The following is a 19,123-nucleotide window of genomic DNA, read 5'->3' as shown; positions in this document are numbered from 1 at the left end:
CTCATTGCGACGGGCTTTTAGGAAAGTAAAGACGATTTAGAAAAGCCGAGTCCCTGAGTTCGTTCATTTGTTTCGTATGTGTTCAAAGAATCCAGAAATGCCACAAAGTCTAAATGTAAAAATATTTTTTAAATAGTAAATGAAAAAAGACATTAATGATAGGAGTTATTAGAGAGTTTCGGTAACCCTACAAGGCTCGACCATGTATATCTATGATCGGACTACATTCATTGTCTGAGTTTGGTGTTTGGAACAACAACGGTACTTTTGTTCACCACTTCTCCCGCTCTGGATTCGGATGCAATGTAAAATAAAACAGATAAACTGCATGTCACGTTAATAGGAATGGTCTCGTTACCTCTATCAAGTTGTTATGGTTTGAAAACTGGAGTACTATTTTTTATTATACTATTCATACAATTTATAGCGTAAATAAGATGCCAAGAGTCCCCAGAAAATTCTCCAACTGTATGGAGCACAAAGTAATACAGCACCACCTGTTGCTGTGCACTGCTGGTCAGCTGACTGTAAGAGAACATTTTTATCTTGTCTGCAAGAAAGAGAAAGATATAATTTGGCTCTTTGGAAATGTTTGCAATCATAAGAAAACCTGATATATGTTTGACTATGTGTATCAAAATAGTAAAAAAAATAAACTAATACATTTTTATAGAAACCTTTACGTAAAAAGTAATCTTTTATCAATTTATAGGAATAATTGTTGCTGCTTCTTTTTTTCCCCCCAGAATTATCAAACCATGAGAATGTGATAAAAGTTCATGCCTAATTAATAGAGACTGAGAAATGAACCATTACACAGCCTGACAGTAAAACTACATAAATATATAATTTTTGACTGGCAGTTGAAAAGACAAAACATATTGTTAGACAATTTTAGTCCCCGTACAAGGCGTTAGTTACCCTGGTCGTCTAAGGCATTGGTTCGCAAAGTTGAGACTGGGTATCAATAAATATGGAATGACAATCCTCTGGAGAAAATAATAAAAATAACAGTTGGTAATACATATTCCGGCTAAAAATGTTAGAAGAGACGGAAAACCGCTTCAGGGTGGATAAAACAATATATTGGCTTTGCTGTCTTTGTATCCCTGCAGAAATAAATAAAACGTTTAACTGATTCTCAGAGTAATGAGTGTTGTCCTCTGACATTTTGCAAGTCATAAGCTTAACAGTTTGAGAACAACTGATCTGAGATTTGAGTGGATTTACTGAGCTTCAGTGCTCGGAACAATAACAGGACTTCTGGATCGGCTCGGCGGACTCTTTGGACTCGGATGCCTTTCTGATGCAACATAAAATAGACAAAAGTTTCCCCCTTTCTTTACTATAATACTTAAGTCCCAGCAGGGTTTTCACAAATAAATCATTAAAACTTAGTAGTCTTGCAAAACGTTCATTTGCTTTTATTCCCCGAAGAGGACCATAAGATTAAAACTTTAAAACAGGTGTGTCGTTTTAAGAGTAAAAAAATAAGATTCTGATCTAATGCATCATATATAAATAACATTTACATTTACAAGACAATATCTTAGTGGTGACATAATGCAAAGCTCGATAAGACACCACTAAATATCCTCGCAGGGATCTGTAATGGACTTTTACTGGCGTTTGTTAATAAAACCAGAGAAACCATAAAGATGTCACTGAGCAGAAACGTGAACGGACTATTTATCATCAGGGGCTGACTGGAAGTCTGTCCTCTTCAGCTCCCTGTGGGAATATGAAGGTGTTTCGCTCCGGGTCCAAACACCGGTGCAGCCCGCGTTCTTATGCTAATGCGGTTCTGACATCAGCAGTGAGATCAAAGCGGGGCAGGGGTATTTTAGAGCTCAGTCTGCCCCCACTCAGCTCACTTCCACTCCAGCCTCTCTGTCTGTCCCACACTCACACACAGGCTGCTGGCCGGACACCGCTCACACACACCATGCGTACCTGTCCGGAGCCCATCCACCGCCCCGTCTTGGATTTTACTAAAGCTTCCGGCTGATAGGAACCAGGACAGCTGACCTGAAGGATAACGCGACCCGCTGAGATTTAACTTTTTTTTCCTCCTGGCTGCTTGTGCGGACTTGTGGAGCGGCGCGGTAAAGGTGAGCCGCGGAGACACGGCTGGAGGAAAAGTTCAGCTGCTGCTTCACAGCGCGGTGTTCGGTTTAAATAATGCGCTGCTAAACAGCATCGGCGGAACCGTAGGCTGTAATAAGGTCTTGTTGTCGCGGCGGCAACCTGCAGTTTATCATTTTATGGTAGGTGATGAGACATTCAGATGGAGGTGATTTGAAGTCTTTCGGTAGAAATATTTGGTCTGCTTCGACGGAATGTTTTGTCCTAAAAAGTATTTTTAATTAAATTTTGATTCGTTCATTAACTTTTAAAATGTAGTTAAAACTGTTAAAATGACCACACACACAAAAAAACACGAAACAAAAAAATATGCATCTTTCCTTTAAAAGTAATACAGCCTACTTAGCTAGTCTCCAATTGTTTATCCTAGATATTTTAACTAAGCGTAAACAGAGAATGTAGACTGAAAAGAAAAACTTTCCTCTCTCTCTCCCTCTGTGTGTGTGTGAGAGAGAGAGGGGGGAAGAGAGAGAGAGAGAGTGTGTGTGTGCGTGTGTGTGTGCAGACCTACCTTTTAAACAGGAGCTACCTTATTGGGTCAGTCTTGGTCACATGTAAATGTCGGAACGTCATTTAAAACGTAAAAGCTTCAAATAGGCTTTCCTCGAGGATTTCTCGTTGTCCATCGATTAGCTAAAGATTGTATTGTATTTACCTCACAGTGAAAACCTGCAGAGCTTGAATAGCCGCTCCCACACTCTCACAAACACACACACACATAAATCTACACCAAGGCAACAATTAATATCACCCAATTTAGTTAAAACAGCTTCCAAAGAGACTCCAACCAATCAGCGCCGAGCTGCGGACCTCGCGCTTTACGTGCGCGACTTATCAGCGGCGTGCACGTTTCACGCGCTCTCTTCAAAGGCTTTGAGTTTATCAGTGGCTGTTTTTATCAGATCAGGCCTCAGAGGATCTGCCCCGTCCCCCTCTCTCTCTACACAAATCACTGCCTTGATCTGAGCTGCTGTCTTGCTAATGTGATCCTGATCTGGAGCTTCTCACATTTTCCCTTGTGACAATAAATTGAATTAAAGGAGTGAAAATAAACTGAATATACATGGCGTGGTACGGAACAATCCCACACTGCAGATTCCCTTAATTGGAATGAGTAGAAAAATTAAAGTATGACACTATTTGTTTGTGTTCAGTTTCAGATTATGTAAACAGTAAAGTCAGTTTATTATTTTTGGTTGTGCCGTTTTGAGCATGTTTACAGTTGCAGAATAAAGATTTTTGTGAAAATGCAAACTGTTCCTTTGTCTTTAAGTTTCACTGCTGTTGCTTTTGTTTTCCCTGTGTTTATTGGCTGGAACGAGCTCCGGCAGAGGATTTTCCGTGCTGTACGATTGAATACTTGGCCTACAACAGCTGCTAGTGGACTCTGCCTTGAGAAGTTTTTCCCCATATTTGCTTTATTTATGTAGTTTTTGCTCTTCTCTCTGTTTCCCATGTCAACACCCCTTGATATTTTAGAGACGGATTTCACCAAGTAAAATTAAGCCTGAAAATAAAAAGACAAAATAATCCAAATGGAAAATAGTACGACTTAATGCACTTAGTTAAATTTATCCTAATGTGAATTCTTCAAGTTGAAGTTGCGTTTTACATCTCATGCTGAATTTCTTGTGTGCGTTGCACTGATATTCTCCTGATTTGCTGCAGGACTTTGTGACTGTGGGCCGGGCCATGCGCGTTGACCTCTGAGTGTGAGCTCTTTGTGTTTGCGTCCCGTGTGAACTGGAAGCCATCATGAGGAGCAGCTCTCACATCCTGCCTCTCGGTGTGCTCACTGCTCTGCTGCTGTCTCAGGTCTGCTCGGGCATCAAATGGCTGTAAGTATCCTCTACAATCCTACCGTCTTGTTCCATAAGCAGAAAGTGTGTGTGTTTTTTTTGTTTTTTCCCCCACCAGCTTAACGTGTAAACTGTTTTCACTGAAGATTTGGAACTTTGTTTGCTGGATGTTTTCGGAAAGTGGAAAAGCTCGCGGCAGCTTGGAAACAGACACCAGCTTTCCGTGAATTTCCACTGTGTTTTCCGTGTGTTTGTATTCGATGATGGGGGGAGAGCGACTGAGCCGCTGGTTATCGAAATTACAAAGGAAATCGTAATTGTTTCATTACTTGTAATGCGGCCTAAAGTAAAATCTTACACAATTTATGTCGCACGTTTTCACATCGGAGACGGCGAACGTGACGAATTCTGGCGGCAGAAGAAGAGCAGGAGGGCAAAATGAGTTGGCGCCGCGGTGGTGTCACCGCTTTCTGTGTGTAGTCTAGTTAGGCCTCAAATTATAAAAAATGGCTCGCTGTAGCTGGAAGACGCAATGCCGAGGCTGATTGCTTTTACTTGCTGTAATGTGAAAGCAAACAACCAATTTTCACAAGAGGTTTGGAAAGTCCATAAAATTCCCAGTTTGCTATTTTAGATTTAGTTTATGTTTGAGGTGAACGTTTGCTATTTTCTTCTTCTTTTTTGCAGAGTTTACAGAGATGCACCGATGTGATTTCTGATTTTGTTGCAGCTCAAACCCGCTCTTTTTCATTCTGTGTATTTTCCCGGATAACTTTAATGCATATAAACTCATTTGTGTAAAATGAGCTGGTTTGATAACCTTAAGTGAAAACACAACAACGTAAAGTTGTGTGGTACAATATAGATTTTTAAAATAATAAAAAAAGGACGTTTATAGCATGATTAAATCACTTTTATTTAAATAAAGGGCCAAAAGAATTTCACACTGTTTCTGAAAGAAGACAACTTATTTATTATTACGTTTGGTGCCGTTATGATTTTAATGTGTAGACCTAAGCAAAATGAAAAAGGTATTTTTAACTGCTTATTGCACAGAATACGGTCTCGTTTTGCTGTGTGTGTTTTTGGCCGCTCTACTAGTCACACTTTTTGCTGCTTTAGCTTGACAGCCGTGGTTTTAAGGCAGCACTACCTTGATAATGAGGCTAGTTGGTTTTGTTTGAAACTGACAGATTAAGCGATCTGAATCTGTCTTAAAGTGAGGGAAAAAGTGTGCAGCAACGGGTTGGGGAGGGAAGCACAGCTCTACTTCTCTCCACAGAGTTGGGAAAAACGCTGAAAGTCTGAAAGACTGAAACAGGTTTCACGGTTTTGAAAATATAACTTTTCAAGTCAAGTTTATCTGTACAGCACACTTCAGCAACAAGGCAGGTTAAAGTGCTTTACGTCATAAGAACATAATGCATGTTTTTTGTTTTTTGCTAGTTTCACCAATTATGAAACCAGAATAAAACATTATATTTTGACAAATGACATCATCACAAACGCCAAAAAAATAATCAGAATCAAATTAGCGGTGAGGGAGGTTGACTTAGAATAATAATAATAAAAAAATAACAATAAAAGTGATGATTAAAACTATTTGTTACTTCTTTTTTTTAGGTAACTGCGTGGTACGGCTTTCACAGCGCCACAAATATTTCTCCTGAAAAATATTCCTATTTGAAATAAGCTTCTTCAGGATGCCACACAGTTAGAGAGGTGTGATTTATATCACTAAACTGCACATAGACACGTCATGTAATCACATTTTCGAATTTACCGATATTTGTTGATGCTCTCGCGAAAAAACTGTAAAAAAACAAAACATTTACATTAACTGGAATTTCTCGTGACAACAATAAATCAAAATTCTTATCATGACAACAAATCTGTCATGATAATTGATACAACCCCTAAATAAAATATTAAAGATATATATTGATCAACGTTCCAGTTATCACAAATGAAGGGGAAAGCTTCGATTTAAAATAACTCAGTGTTTCGACAGTTTTGCTATTTTCTATTAGTGAACCTTAAAAACTGAACACTGCCTGTTTGGCTCTGACTCTGGGGATGCAGAGTAGAACCTTGGTATTGTGTAAAATTTGTTTCAACGGAAAAACAACAAAACAAAACGAGAAAATATGCATCAGTTCATGCATCAAAACATGCGTTACTTCCAGTTTCAATCACCGGCTGATTGATTCCTGCATCACTGTGTGTGTCTGTCGTGAATCCTCGCCGTTGTGCGTTCCCTGTGGCTGCAGGACGCGCTGGCAACACCTCAGCAGGTGTGCCGGTCAGAAGCCTGAATGCCATGTGGTGAATCTAAGTGGGAAAGCTGCAGAGCCCCGATCGCGCTCAGCAGCACAACTCAAAACAGATGCAGCTGTAAACACCTGCGAGTGCTGGCTCGGTTCGAGCCCGGCTCAGTCGCACCGAATCGCCAGGCACATAGCGGCGGCCCCCCTAATGCGGAACAGGCGCTGCGAGCTCGGTCCCTAACCTGCTTTAATGTCTGAGATCGTTGCAAACCGAATCCGTCCAACTTCTCATTGTCTGTGCTCTGCTGATTCATGTCAGACTGAAGCCGCAGAGGACCACACTTCCTGCGCTGGGAGCTTCTCTGGATGTTTTCTTTCACTTTTTTCTTCTTTTTTTGGCACATCTTCAGTGTTTGAACAAAAGAAAATGCCTGCGCCAAGACGAAGTCACTTGTATATTATGAATATGCATCTGACTTTACTTTGCAGGGTGTGATAGACCCGTGCTTTTCTGTCTGTGCGTGCCAGAGCAGGGGTTAAAGTGTAGGCAAAGACAGAAATCAAACACTTGGCACAATGAAAGGAATAAATCTCGCAGTTTTATCCTCATAAAAGTAATACTTTCACACATCAAGCAATCAATATATTTTAACCATCACCATAATCAAAATATGCGGAGTAATCCAGTCAACAATAAGCTATAAATCAGTTAATCCCATTATAAATTAAAATGAGAGCAATCATTTACATTTGCGTGCTTGTTTGTCTCGTTTGCTTAATCTTTAAAGAGATGCTCCACTTTAATGTTATTAAAAAGCCGCCATTTTTGAAAAATGCTGCAAACATTTCACATGGTACAAAGTTTTCACATTTTGTTTTGGTTTTACAAAAGTCCAAACAGGCAGTTTTGCCAGTTTTCCCTGGCTGAGCCTCATGTTTTGAAGGGCAATTTTGTATTATTTTTACTCCATAATCAATTGTACTTATTCTTTCGGTTGTTTCATGTATTTGCTTTGGATGTTTAAAATGTCTACCAGTTTCAGAAATAAATGTCAGAAATCAATGTTCTTTTTTTCAACCTTTGAGAGGTGTACTTGCATCAATATGCCATTATTATTATTTTAAGAGTTAGAAAAATGGTCTCAAAACGACAACATCATCGTTTTTTATCTTCTGGCCAAATGCGCTAACATTTCAGGCTTAACACGGAGCATATCACGAGAACACACTGACTGAAAGTGCGTTTGTCTTTTTTTTCTCTGGCTGTTTGCAGAGCGCTGTCACACACACCCGCCTCTAGACCCGTCAACCAGACGCAGCACTGCAAGCTGCTCCCCGGCATGGTGTCCTCCCAGGCGCAGCTGTGCCGCAGCAACCTGGAGCTCATGCAGACCATCATCCAAGCCGCCCGCGAAGTCAAGAAAACGTGTCAGAAGACGTTCGCCGACATGCGCTGGAACTGCTCCTCCATCGAAATCCCCGTCAACGCCACCAAGTATCGGCCGGACCTGGAGAGAGGTACGGCTGGCGTCGAGAGAGAGAGAGAGAGAGAGAGAAACCGCTGTGTTTCAAACATGGATGGGCATTTATCGTATCGTTTATCACTTGTCGTGATAAGTTCAAATTATTGCCCATATTATTAGTTTTACTATTTTCTTCACAGTTTTTTTTCATTGAGATTATCAATAAACATCAATAAATTTGGAAAATATGATTAAATTAAATTACTATGTGCATTTAGTGACACTAATCATACTTCTTTCTTTGACTGGTGTCCTAAAGAAGCACATCACACATTTTTTCGAGAGCAGTATTTGTGTTTGTGGAGCTCTGATTGCTGCGCCATGCAGTCACAGCTAAAGTTCCCCTAAAAGAGAATGAATAAATTATTATTTTTTGTCAATTTTATCATTATCACAATAGTACCACAAAATATCGTGATACAATTTTAAGTCCACATCGCCCAGCCCCTGTTCCAAATCAAAGCAAATATTTAAAGCCAGACTCGTTTGGATTAAAAGCACGTTTTCCATGATCGCCGTATAATTTTGCTGCCAGGAAAATAATTCCCATCGCTTTAACACGAAGAACCCCTAGAAAGGAATTGAACCGAGGCTGTTACTTGGTGTGGTAATTTGGCTTGGTATGTCTGAAAGGCTCAGTTTTCTCAGGCCGCATGCCTGCTTGAACTGCAGTTTGATCCAGCAGTTTCCCATCGCCAGAGAACCTTGAAACAGTCAGTGGTAGTTTCAGGGACGGCGCGTCGGGAAAAGCGAGGAGGCGTTTTGGGGCGTACAGCGCTCATTGAACAGGACATGGCTGCCTTGGGGTAAACGAGCAGTCTGCACCGGACAGGAAATGGCTCATCGCTGACCGGGCCTGGCTTTGATCTAACCGTGATTTCTTCCCGTACCTCCGATTGCTCCCATGCTTTGACATAATGTGTGCGCACGTCACTGCCAATCACATCGGCGCTCACTCTACATTACAGCATGAGAACCAGTCGTTGTGCATGCAGGTCTCTGCTTTTTTGCTCTAACAAAACCAAAGAAAGCACTTAAGAACAGTTAGAACAGACATTAGAGAGGCAGAATAAGAAGCAGAGCGGGTTTAAATATGGCAATCAAAAGTGGGCTTTTTATCCTTTTTCCTTGATATTTTCATCTGAGCATCTTTAAATGAGTGAATCTTGTGAGCATCTTTAAATGAGTGAATCGTGATGAAAGCTGCAATGTAATGCTTTTAATTGTTTTTATACAGAGCCTTGCAGAGGCAGGCCTTAAGTCAGGGGTGTCAGACTCATTTTCATTTTGGATCACATCAAGATTGGATCACAAAACAGTCGGCTGCGGCAAATTGTATCTATAAAACCCTTTAACTAACTGTTAGACTGTTAATAAATAGCTGCCTCTGTTTGATGAGTTCTTAGAATTAAATATTTGTGAAAATAGAAACTTATTGAAGATGAAAACATTGATTTCATTCATAAAATGATGTTTAAGCACACAACTGTTTTTTTGAAGTCTCTAGCACAAAGAGGTCCACATAAAAAGTTATCGTGGGCCCGATTTGGCCCCTTTTCTGTGAGTTTGACACATCAGTTTCCTAAGAGTGAAATCTGAAAAGTGTGGTGTGCATTTGACTTTACACCCCAGCTCAGTCAACTCATGATAGAGCCACATTTTGTTGCATTTACAGCTGCAGGTCTTTTAGTGTATGTCTCTAACAACTTTGCACATCTAGGCACTGAATTTTGTACCTAATCAAACCTCAAGCTCAGTCAAGCTGGCAGGAGAGTCTGTGAATAAACGTTGATGAGGTCATCGTAACACCTGAGCATGGATTGATTCAAATATATTTTCTTACTGCATGTCAGTAGTTGTTGTCCTGCTGGAAGGTGGAGCTCTATCCCCTTTTGCAGCCATTTTTAAATCCAGCATAATTATTTGCTGGATTTAAAGAAGAAAAACATTTGTGTTTTTCTTCTTGCAATAAAAATAATTGATGGTAGTGGTTGTTGAGTTAACACAATGTGAAAATGTTGCAGGAGTGTGATGACTTTTTCAAATAAAACGTGTCTCCCTATGTCAGGGTGTACAAGTTTTTGTAAACTTGAGGGCACTGAATAATTTTATTGTCTGTTATTTTCTTATCTTCTGAACAATTAAATGCAAATTCAATAATTTACTGAAACAAAGTGGAAAAGAAAAAAAATTATTGTAGGTAGAAAAAAGGGTATTTTCTCCTAATACAGGGAAGTTGTTCTGTTTCGGAACTTTCTGGGTGAAATGTTTTATAATTTGTTGGTCCAGAAAATGTTTTTAATCTATTTTTAGCAACAAATACAAAAACTTTAAAGCCCAAGTTTGTACTTTTGAGTAAATAGTTGCTGGACGTTTGTGACATGACTTGGGCTGCAACTAACGATTATTTTAGAAGTCGAGACAATAAATCAGTAAAGATATTAGTTAAATTTTCCATTTAACCACTTAGGTCTTTTTTATATAATATATAATATATTAGAAACACAAACAATAAACCAAATAATTCAAGAGAAGAAGATAAACATTTTATTGCCTAAAATGCTGTGGCAGGTGAAATTAAAACTGTTCCACTTGAGGAGTTTGGATAGAACACGTGTGCAGTCAAAAATGATTTATTGTAAATGCAAAATATATATGCATATATTTTTCAAATTACTGATCTGAATGTGCTGATATCATCTCAATGCAGTTAGCGATCAATCGATTAGTAAATTAGTTGACGATTATTTCAATAACTGATTCATCACAATTAATTGTTTAAGCCCTAAATCATGATATTAAAATAAAAGTTAAAAAACAAGTAAAAAAAATTAGGTCCATTTGCGGCCAGAGAGGCCACACAAACGTTGTTCCTAATACTCTGATGCGTCTCTCAGGAACGAGGGAGGCCGCCTTTGTGTACGCGTTGTCGGCGGCGACCATCAGCCACACCATCGCCCAGGCCTGCACCTCCGGGGATCTACGCACGTGTACGTGTGGCCCCATCCCCGCAGAGATCCCAGAGCCCGGCTACCGCTGGGGCGGCTGTGCCGACAACCTCAACTACGGCCTCTTCATGGGCTCCAAGTTTTCAGACGCCCCCATGAAGATGAAGCGCTCCGGGTCCAGTGCCAACAAGCTGATGCAGCTTCACAACAGCGAAGTCGGGAGACAGGTAAGCGGGTGTTAGAGAGGAGGAGTTCTGCACAGTTGTTCTTTCTAGATGTGGTGAGTTAATCCAGATTCGTTGGTGTTCAGGCACTGAGAGAGGCGCTGGTGATGAAGTGTAAATGCCATGGTGTTTCTGGGTCCTGCTCCATAAGGACCTGCTGGAAAGGCCTCCAGGACCTCCGGGAGATCGCCATGGACCTGAAGTCCAAGTACCTGTCCGCTACCAAGGTGGTTTACCGGACCATGGGCACGCGCAAGCAGCTTGTCCCCAAAGACATTGATGTCAGGCCGCTGCGGGAGAATGAAATGATCTATTTGCACAGCTCCCCTGACTTCTGCACCAAGAACGAAAAACTGGGTTCTGTTGGGACGCAGGACAGGTAAGAGCAGCATTTGGGTTTCTGTCTCTTTCATTCCTAAAACGACCTGTTCAGCTCCACGTACCGTTACTGTCACTGTCACTGTCGCAGCAGTGAGGCAAAATACCACAAATTAGCCTGCCATCTGATTTACTCAAAAGTATAAAGTGTTAAAGTACTGATCCAAAGGCTTTTATTTAAACTGAAAAGTAAAACTATTAATCGGCTTAATCATGATGATTAAAATAATCAACTAATCTATTATTTGATTTGTAGTTACAGTATATTTGTTAAAAAAAAGGCACTTGCTGAAAAATAACATGTCCAGAGCAGTAATTAAGCCAAAAATGTAATACATTTTGCACTACTGATAAAAAGAAAATAAAGCTTTAGTTTCACCAAGTTTTGTAAAAATAAATAAAAAAAAATAAAATAAAATGTTCCTATTAAGCAACTTTTGCTTTCTAAATGCGAATCAGTTAATCTAAAAAAAATAATTAGCCTACACTGTACTGATGCTAAGTTGTGCAGAAAGGACAGAGCTTTTCACATGTTAATATTAAATGCATCTTTTTAGCTGCAGATGCATCGTTTGCAATGATCAAGCAAACAATAAATGAATGATAAGTTATTGAATTTTATTAACTGAAACTCACATTTTAGCGCATAAATTTGAATTTGTTTTTTTTGTTTGTGCGTCTTTTAATCTATTTTTGTAACCATCTGCTTAGCTTGTATCGATCAAGAAATGTTTCCAAACAGCTGATTTATTTTCTTCTCAATCTTCTAACCAAGCGATCAGGGCTGAGTTGTTTTTAACCAGCAGTGCTCAGAAAACAGGTGGGAGACGGTGTTGGCACCAACTCACTGATCCACAGGAACTAACTTTTATCTCCATCATCTCAACATGAAAACTTTAGCCGTTAATGACTGAAACTGCAGAGGCGTGTTTTTCAGATCAGGATAAAAACTCACCAGCCTTTTTATAACTTGTGGACCTTTGGAGTTTTGTGGAGGGACAGAGCGAAGCATTTCTAATGGGCTGCATTTTTTCCAAAATAATCATTTTGTCATATCACTTTGAAGTAGTCAGTTCATATTTTATGTTAACTTGAATCATAATGGATTTTAAACCATCAGCGCTTGATTAAAGCCATCTGTGGAGAAGCAAAGAAAGAAAGAAAGAAAGAAAGAAAGAAAGAAAGAAAGAAAGAAAGAAAGAAAGAAAGAAGGAAAGAAAGAAAGAAAGAAAGAAAGAAGGAAAGAAAGAAAGAAAGAAAGAAAGAAAGAAAGAAAAAGAGAAAGAAAAGCCTCCTCTGACTGAACTGATTATAATACGGTTTCACAGTGTAAATGCTGTAAAATAATCACATTTATGGCTATAACCTCGGGATTTAATCACGCCCACAGCTGTTTCATCTCTTCTATCGCCACAAAAACAAAAGAACACGGAGGTCTAACATGTATTTTCTATAACAACATTATCACTTATAGCTTTATTACATAAAAGCACGACTCTTAATCTCGTGATTTGCCTGTACGGCTTTGTGGCTCCGTCTCGGACTCCCCGGTGGAAACGTTAACCACGTCGAGCGTTTGTTTTTTAGCTCGCCCAAAGAACCTTGACGAGGTCCGGAGATAAACGCTACAGTTTTTAGCACAGCTTTTTGCTGGAGGCATCACTGTTCAAAGCAATGTTTGAGGTAAAAAAAAACAAAAAAAACAAATCCATCATAACCTCCGATGGGTTCTGGGTTAGATTTGTAAGCGTGACTCATATCAGCACCAGACAAAGGAGGAAATGACCAGTCCCGAACGTCTGCTCATCCAGGAAGTGAGCTCCAGCGAAACGCCGCCCGCCGTGCCTTTCAGCGGCGTTTATTTTCCAGGCCCGGCTGATAAAAAGCGGAGTGCCGTCTGCGTTCCCCACCGCCCCCCCGTCTGAGCATGTGCCGCTGAAAAGGCCACTGTGAATGGAGCGCTTGTGTTGTTATCTAAAACAATTACTAATGGAGTTATTCTTAGCGCCGAGGGCCCCTGGAGCTGATATTGCTCTGAGTGGGCGGCAGAAACGGGGATCTAGCCAACGGCGGCCAGAGATAAAGATGGACCCACGCCGTGCTCGTTTTCGGAGAAGACATCAGGCAGGAGAGAACCCGTAGAATCACAGATTTAATTAAAAGTCGCTAATTTAAACGTCTCTCTGTTGCAGAGGATTACAAACAAAGGAGTGGAAGCAAAAAGTCCAGATTGGCTCCTGTGTCGACGTTTTGTTTCCTTTTTTTACGGATCACAATGAATCTTTCATCCTTCAGGAGGCAGAGGATGGTACCTTGGTACAGACGCCATCACTGCCATATTAGGGCCGTCTGAGCAGCTGACAGATTTGTTTTGTTGTAAATGTCATATAGAACACATGACTGTTAAATCATGAGTCCTGCAGTCTTGTGCCACTTATCACAGATAAGCAGAGGACCGGCTTAATGTGGAGGACACTTTCAGAGTGCAGTGCATGGTGATAACACACCAGAAACACAGCTTATAACATCATGCTTTATACTCACAAGTGTTTACACTATGACCGCCACGTCGTTACTGGCTGATACTCGACCTGTTGGGCATGTGTGACGCTCTCGTTTTCTTGAGCTGAGATTTGTTTTTAAGATTTTAAAGAAAGCCAATAGTTCCTATCTTGAAACTGAACGTGAAGAATGCACTTCACTTATAACTGTTATTGTTTTCTATAACTATATTTTTTTTGTATTTCATTCATTTATTCATTTGTTTTTTGACTTCTGAGGCCAGGTGAAATCTGTGGTGAAAAAGCACCAGGAGCCACAAATAGACCCCAGAAATTTGCATTTTGGTTTGATTGTAATGCAGCAGGATTGTCATTCAAGGTAGCATTAAAAAGATCTAAAAACGTTTTAAACTTGACTTGCTGAAACTTGCAGATACCATATATAATAGGCCACAGCTAAAAGTTAGTTGTTCTATGTTATTTCAGAGAGGTCTGCAGAGCAATGGATGTTGTTCTGGGAGTTTTGGGGGGGCAGTCCGGTCTTGGGAAAGTTCACCTCTGTGTCATGATTTTTAGTGATATTTTAGTGACTAAGGTCACCGAGAAGTTAAAAATTTGACTGTAAAATATTTTTTAAATGATTTTTGTTCTGTGTTGCTTTATTTGGACCTATGACAGATGTCTGAAGCACAGAGGGGGTATTATGTATTTTCCAGACACACGGTGCCATTTTATAGCACAATCAATTAACTATGTGACCTTCAGTTGTTATGAAAATACTGTCTATACAGAAAAACTATTTTAAAATATTACGGCCATTTCTGACGCCTTGAAATTGGCCTCTGTCTCTTTAAGAAGCTCCTACTATTTCCGACACTCCATCTTTAACATGTCAGCACAGCAATACTTCTCTGTGATGCCGTTTGCAGTTGTTATTAGGAATGTTGTAGTTTGTATGATAAGCTCAGGTGTTTGCTAACCTGTGGGTAAATAGGCGGAGCATTGTATGAACAGGCATTTAGGCACTTCTGATTGGTTGCCATGGGATAATGATTTCTGATACATGCACAAATGTATCAGAGCAAAACTCCAGTTAAGTTTTTGAAGAGGGAATAACGTTATAAAATGACATAACGCTCTAAAAAGTCAACTTTGAAAATTATGCCCCTGTTAAGAGGACATACATGAAAAAATAATAATAATATTGGATGGCATCTATTGATACCAAAGCTAAAATTGTCCAGAACTAAACAGTTTGTGTTCTCCCACATAAAAAAATCACCAGAGGAAATTGCTGCCTCTCTGTAGCCATCTAATTTCTGATTTCAAGCGTGCCAGCAGTAATCTGCGTATTTCTTTTCTTAACACCATAGTTAACTTCGTTCTTCCCTTTCTGCCAGCAAAAAAAAACAAAAAACTATCGCCTGCTTAGTGAAAATCCAAGTGGGATTCTGCCAGCATTCCCAATAGATGAAATGGGATCACTTGCTGCATTGGCTTGTCATGTCCTGGAAAGACCTGATATTTTGACCTTGAGCAGAATCCTGATGTTTGCATCTAGCCCTGCAGACGTTTTGTCCTCTTTCTCCTGACTCTTCTAACCAGTGTGGCGGCCCGCTGGCTCCCTCTGATGCAGCAAACCTGACGCTCTCAATCCTCGCTCTCCCTGCCTCCCTCCTGCAGCGGTCATTAGTTTAGAGGCTCTTTTACCCGGCTGGTCATTAACACCCCGCCACCATAAAACCAAACAGTTACGTTCGGAGGGGCGAGCCAAAGAAAGGGAGGGTCGTGTCCCGTTTGATTTATGACAGGACTATTCTTTGCTCATTCGGGATGCCTCCGGGCCTCTGGAATGAGAGGCGCCAAAGCAGCCATTGCTCAAAGACAACAAAATGGACGAAAAAAATGTCTGGAATAAAGAGAGCACGAAAGGTTAAAGCCCAACAGTCGGTCACAACCTCTCAGAAGATTATCGAAGGGCCTGCGAGGGGGCGCAGGAGTTTTTTTTTTAAAGAATTACAGTGTAAATTAACCCTTTCATGCATGAATTATGATCCTTTGTGTCAGGATTTTTTTTCCAATTTTTTAAAAATTATTTTCTTAAGGCATAAAAAAGGTAGGAAAAATAAATAAATAAAATGTTTTCATTTTATTTTTTTAGGTGATCAACTGTAATTTTCTCCAAATACAAAGTTGTTATTTGAAAAATACATCAGTAGTGTTGTTCTTCAGGGCTTATCTGATGTCACAATATTTTTTTTACCTGCCAGAGTCGTCTACAGTAGAAGGAGGGACCGGGTCGGTTCCCATGCTTTTTTGTCTGTTGGCCATATTGGATTTAACAAAGATAATTTCTTGCATTTGCAGCTGATGGCCAGCAGTTGATGGTGTATTTTATGATGCATTAGTGTCCACTTCAGTGGTCTGTGTGCATTTAAAACATAAAAATCCACAAGAAGTACAAGAACATGGCTTTTAGACAGCTGTCCACCGTAGTGACCACTGTGCATGAAAGGATTAATTGAGTTGAAAGGGATTTAAAAAACATTCATTCACCTCATTCTAACTAGAGATAGAAAAATCTATTTTCCAAAGACGGAAACATTTTTAGGTACAATCCTCTGAAACCCCTTAAAAAGTGTTCAGAGATCAGCTTCTGCTATAATTCAGACGTTCTGTAATTGATTCCAGACATAGGAGCAGTTTGTAGCAAAGACCTCTTCCTCAGTTCAGATTGGACCCTCGGGACCACGAGAAGGTATAGGTAAAACCTCACCGTCTGGTGGTCGATTTAGCTTAGCAGATACGTACGTAGATTTCCAAAAATGGATTTATAAATCTGTGATTTAGTCTTCTGGTAGAGACCAGCTCAGAGAAAAAGAAATCTGTGGAGAGAGCTTTGAGATTTGTTATAAGTCTAAGACAGCCATGCTAGGCCGAGTCTAACATGCAGAGAATGAGATGCATGTTTCCAACATGTACAACCTCTTATAAGCTATTCTTCCCTGGCTTCAAATGGGAACAGGGTTGATTTCTGGGGTTGCACTGATTACAGTTTTCTGAATACCGATTTTTTTTAAACCAATACCAAATTTGGCTGCCGCAGATTTTTTTGTTTGTTTGAAAAGTGACTAAATATAGCGACAATAGTTGCAAAGTTGGCATCGGTGGGGTGACTGTTGTTAACCAGACGTGTTAAGCATTCTTAAAACAAACCTGCTTATACAATCAGACCCATTCAATAAATTAAAACATTAAAAAGTTAACTTATGTCAGAGACTGTATCAGTCTTTATGCATGTTAATTACAATAATTTTCTGCTTACGGCCAATAAAAACGTTTAAAATTAGAATAGTGCATAGACCATTAAAAAAACTACTTTTAAAAACAGAAACGTTAATGAAAAGTATGTTTAATACCTGCTTAAAGGTTATTTTTGTAGTTGTACTGTCATTGTTTGCTAAAACCAAACGTACCTTCAGTACTCTTTGAGTTTGCTTTTATTTGTTGTGCCATAATGTATTTTTATTTTTGCTATTTTAGATGTGAAAATGTTTTATTTTAAAATATTTTCACTGAGGGGGAGTCTTCCCATTTTTTTTATTTTATTTTTCTTTTTGTTTTTGCAGGCAGTGCAACAAAACATCCGTCGGCAGCGACAGCTGTGACCTGATGTGCTGCGGCCGCGGCTACAACCCCTACACGGAGACGCTGGTCGAACGCTGCCACTGCAAGTACCACTGGTGTTGCTACGTGACCTGCAAAAAATGTGAGCGCAACGTGGAGAGATACGTCTGCAAGTGATCCACTGGCGGGCGGCCCCCCCGTCGAGCCCTCTCTCCCTCCCCAGGCTACAGATTAACCAAAGCACTACAGTACCCAGAAGGCTCCAGTCTTCAGCTTTAGCATGCGTATCTCAACAAGAGTTGGTATATTCTTGTGCAGTATCCGTATCACGTTTCATCTCCAAAACTTCCAACTGGGCTTCAAGGTTTGTTGATGGGAAAAGTGTGGAAAGAGGACCATCCTAACGGGTGTTATCCGCTGTCATGTTAGTAATCGTAACCCCTCACCCTGTGACAGAGGTACGGAAAGCCAGTTTAAACATATCTCTAGTAAAAAGAAATAATATTGGATATTGGATTTTATGCTGGAGGATATGTTTGGCCTCCTTCCCTGGATATCAAAGGGCTCTCATGGATTCAGATTTTTTTTTTTTAGGTACTATCGAAACTATTTTTTTCTTTTCCTCTGGAGCAATACCCCACAGAGGAACACAAAGGGAAAACCTCACATACTTTTCAATCACGGATCATTTCTGTGGTTGATGCCTGGGACTCGTCACGTGCCCCGCCTGGACCATGACGTGCCTGATTCCCTGTGGAACGAGAGAAGAAATCAAAGAACTTTGTGAAACGGTGCATTATCTCAATTTCATGCAGGCAGATCAAAATATATTCTATTTTTCAGAGCATATGAGCGTAACTCATGGGTTTTGTAAACCACTTTTGCGTGGGTGTATATACTGTTATTTTGTATACTGAAATAAAGAAATAAGTATTTATAAAATATCCCATAGCCTCACAGACTCTTTGCATTTTAAATTAAACACCATTAAGAGTCATGTTGTTTCATACCATTTAAAGCAGCTGCAGTATATTTTGTATTAAAGCAGATCATCTCAGCATTTCCTCGCAGACATATTCATACCACTTGACCTTCAATATTATTTACTGGACTTTAATGTGAGAGACCAACACGAGGCAGTGCATGATTGTGAAGTGGATGGAGAATGATAAATGGGTTCAAATAAAAATCTGAAAAATGTGGTTTGGATTTGAATGAATTCTCTCTGCGTCAACGCTTTGGTTGAGAACAATTACAGCAGCAGCAAATCTTCTGGGGTATTTTTCTGCGTGTTTTGCACATCTAGAGAGGGACATTTAAGCCTTTTCTTCCTTTCCAATCAGCGCAGGCTCACTCACACAGTACAGAGAGATTATATGAACAGTTGATGTATGCTTAAGATTGCTGTCCTGCTGGAAATTTCCTTCTGACCAGCTTCCCTCTCCATGCGGCAGAAAAGCCGCTAAAGCGCTAATAGCTGACATAATTGTTCTCTTCACCTTTGCTAATTTTAAAAACGTTTAGTGCTCTTTGCGTCCATTAATATATAATTTCAGGACAAATCCTAAAATCGCTAATTTCCTTGACTGTTTTGCAAATTTCCCATTTAAAATAAAGTTTGACGTTGGTGTTTAAGTTTTGGTCACATAGACGTTTATATTCATGCTCTTCTTTTTTAAGAATATGTATCCTGCTTATGCAGCTCTTCTGT

General features: G+C 39.9%; 1 protein-coding gene across 1 annotated transcript; it reads left to right on the top strand.

Moving 5' to 3' along the window:
- Window positions 1–1,844: 1,844 nt before the first annotated feature.
- On the top strand, window positions 1,845–18,363 carry LOC103142122 (protein Wnt-11-like). Its single transcript, XM_007558010.2, has 6 exons — window positions 1,845–2,111; window positions 3,814–3,983; window positions 7,485–7,729; window positions 10,632–10,909; window positions 10,993–11,285; window positions 17,415–18,363. Exons 2-6 carry the CDS (start codon window positions 3,901–3,903, stop codon window positions 17,587–17,589), a joined length of 1,074 nt encoding a protein of 357 aa, XP_007558072.1. The 5' UTR covers window positions 1,845–2,111; window positions 3,814–3,900; the 3' UTR covers window positions 17,590–18,363.
- Window positions 18,364–19,123: the final 760 nt, after the last annotated feature.

This window comes from Poecilia formosa, unplaced genomic scaffold (assembly GCF_000485575.1).
Source record: "Poecilia formosa unplaced genomic scaffold, Poecilia_formosa-5.1.2 Scaffold93, whole genome shotgun sequence".
NCBI classification, from domain to species: domain Eukaryota; kingdom Metazoa; phylum Chordata; class Actinopteri; order Cyprinodontiformes; family Poeciliidae; genus Poecilia; species Poecilia formosa.
The sequence above is the reverse complement of the archived record's forward strand: the minus strand, read 5'-3'. Positions and strand labels throughout refer to the sequence as shown.

What these genes read in the sequence shown, in the direction of transcription:
- LOC103142122 (XM_007558010.2), top strand. Translation starts at nt 3,901, where the DNA reads ATGAGGAGCAGCTCTCACATCCTGCCTCTCGGTGTGCTCACTGCTCTG. An exon ending in TCGGCCGGACCTGGAGAGAG is followed by an intron (nt 7,730 to 10,631) that starts GTACGGCTGGCG and finishes TGCGTCTCTCAG; the next exon opens with GAACGAGGGAGGCCGCCTTT. An exon ending in TCTGTTGGGACGCAGGACAG is followed by an intron (nt 11,286 to 17,414) that starts GTAAGAGCAGCA and finishes TTGTTTTTGCAG; the next exon opens with GCAGTGCAACAAAACATCCG.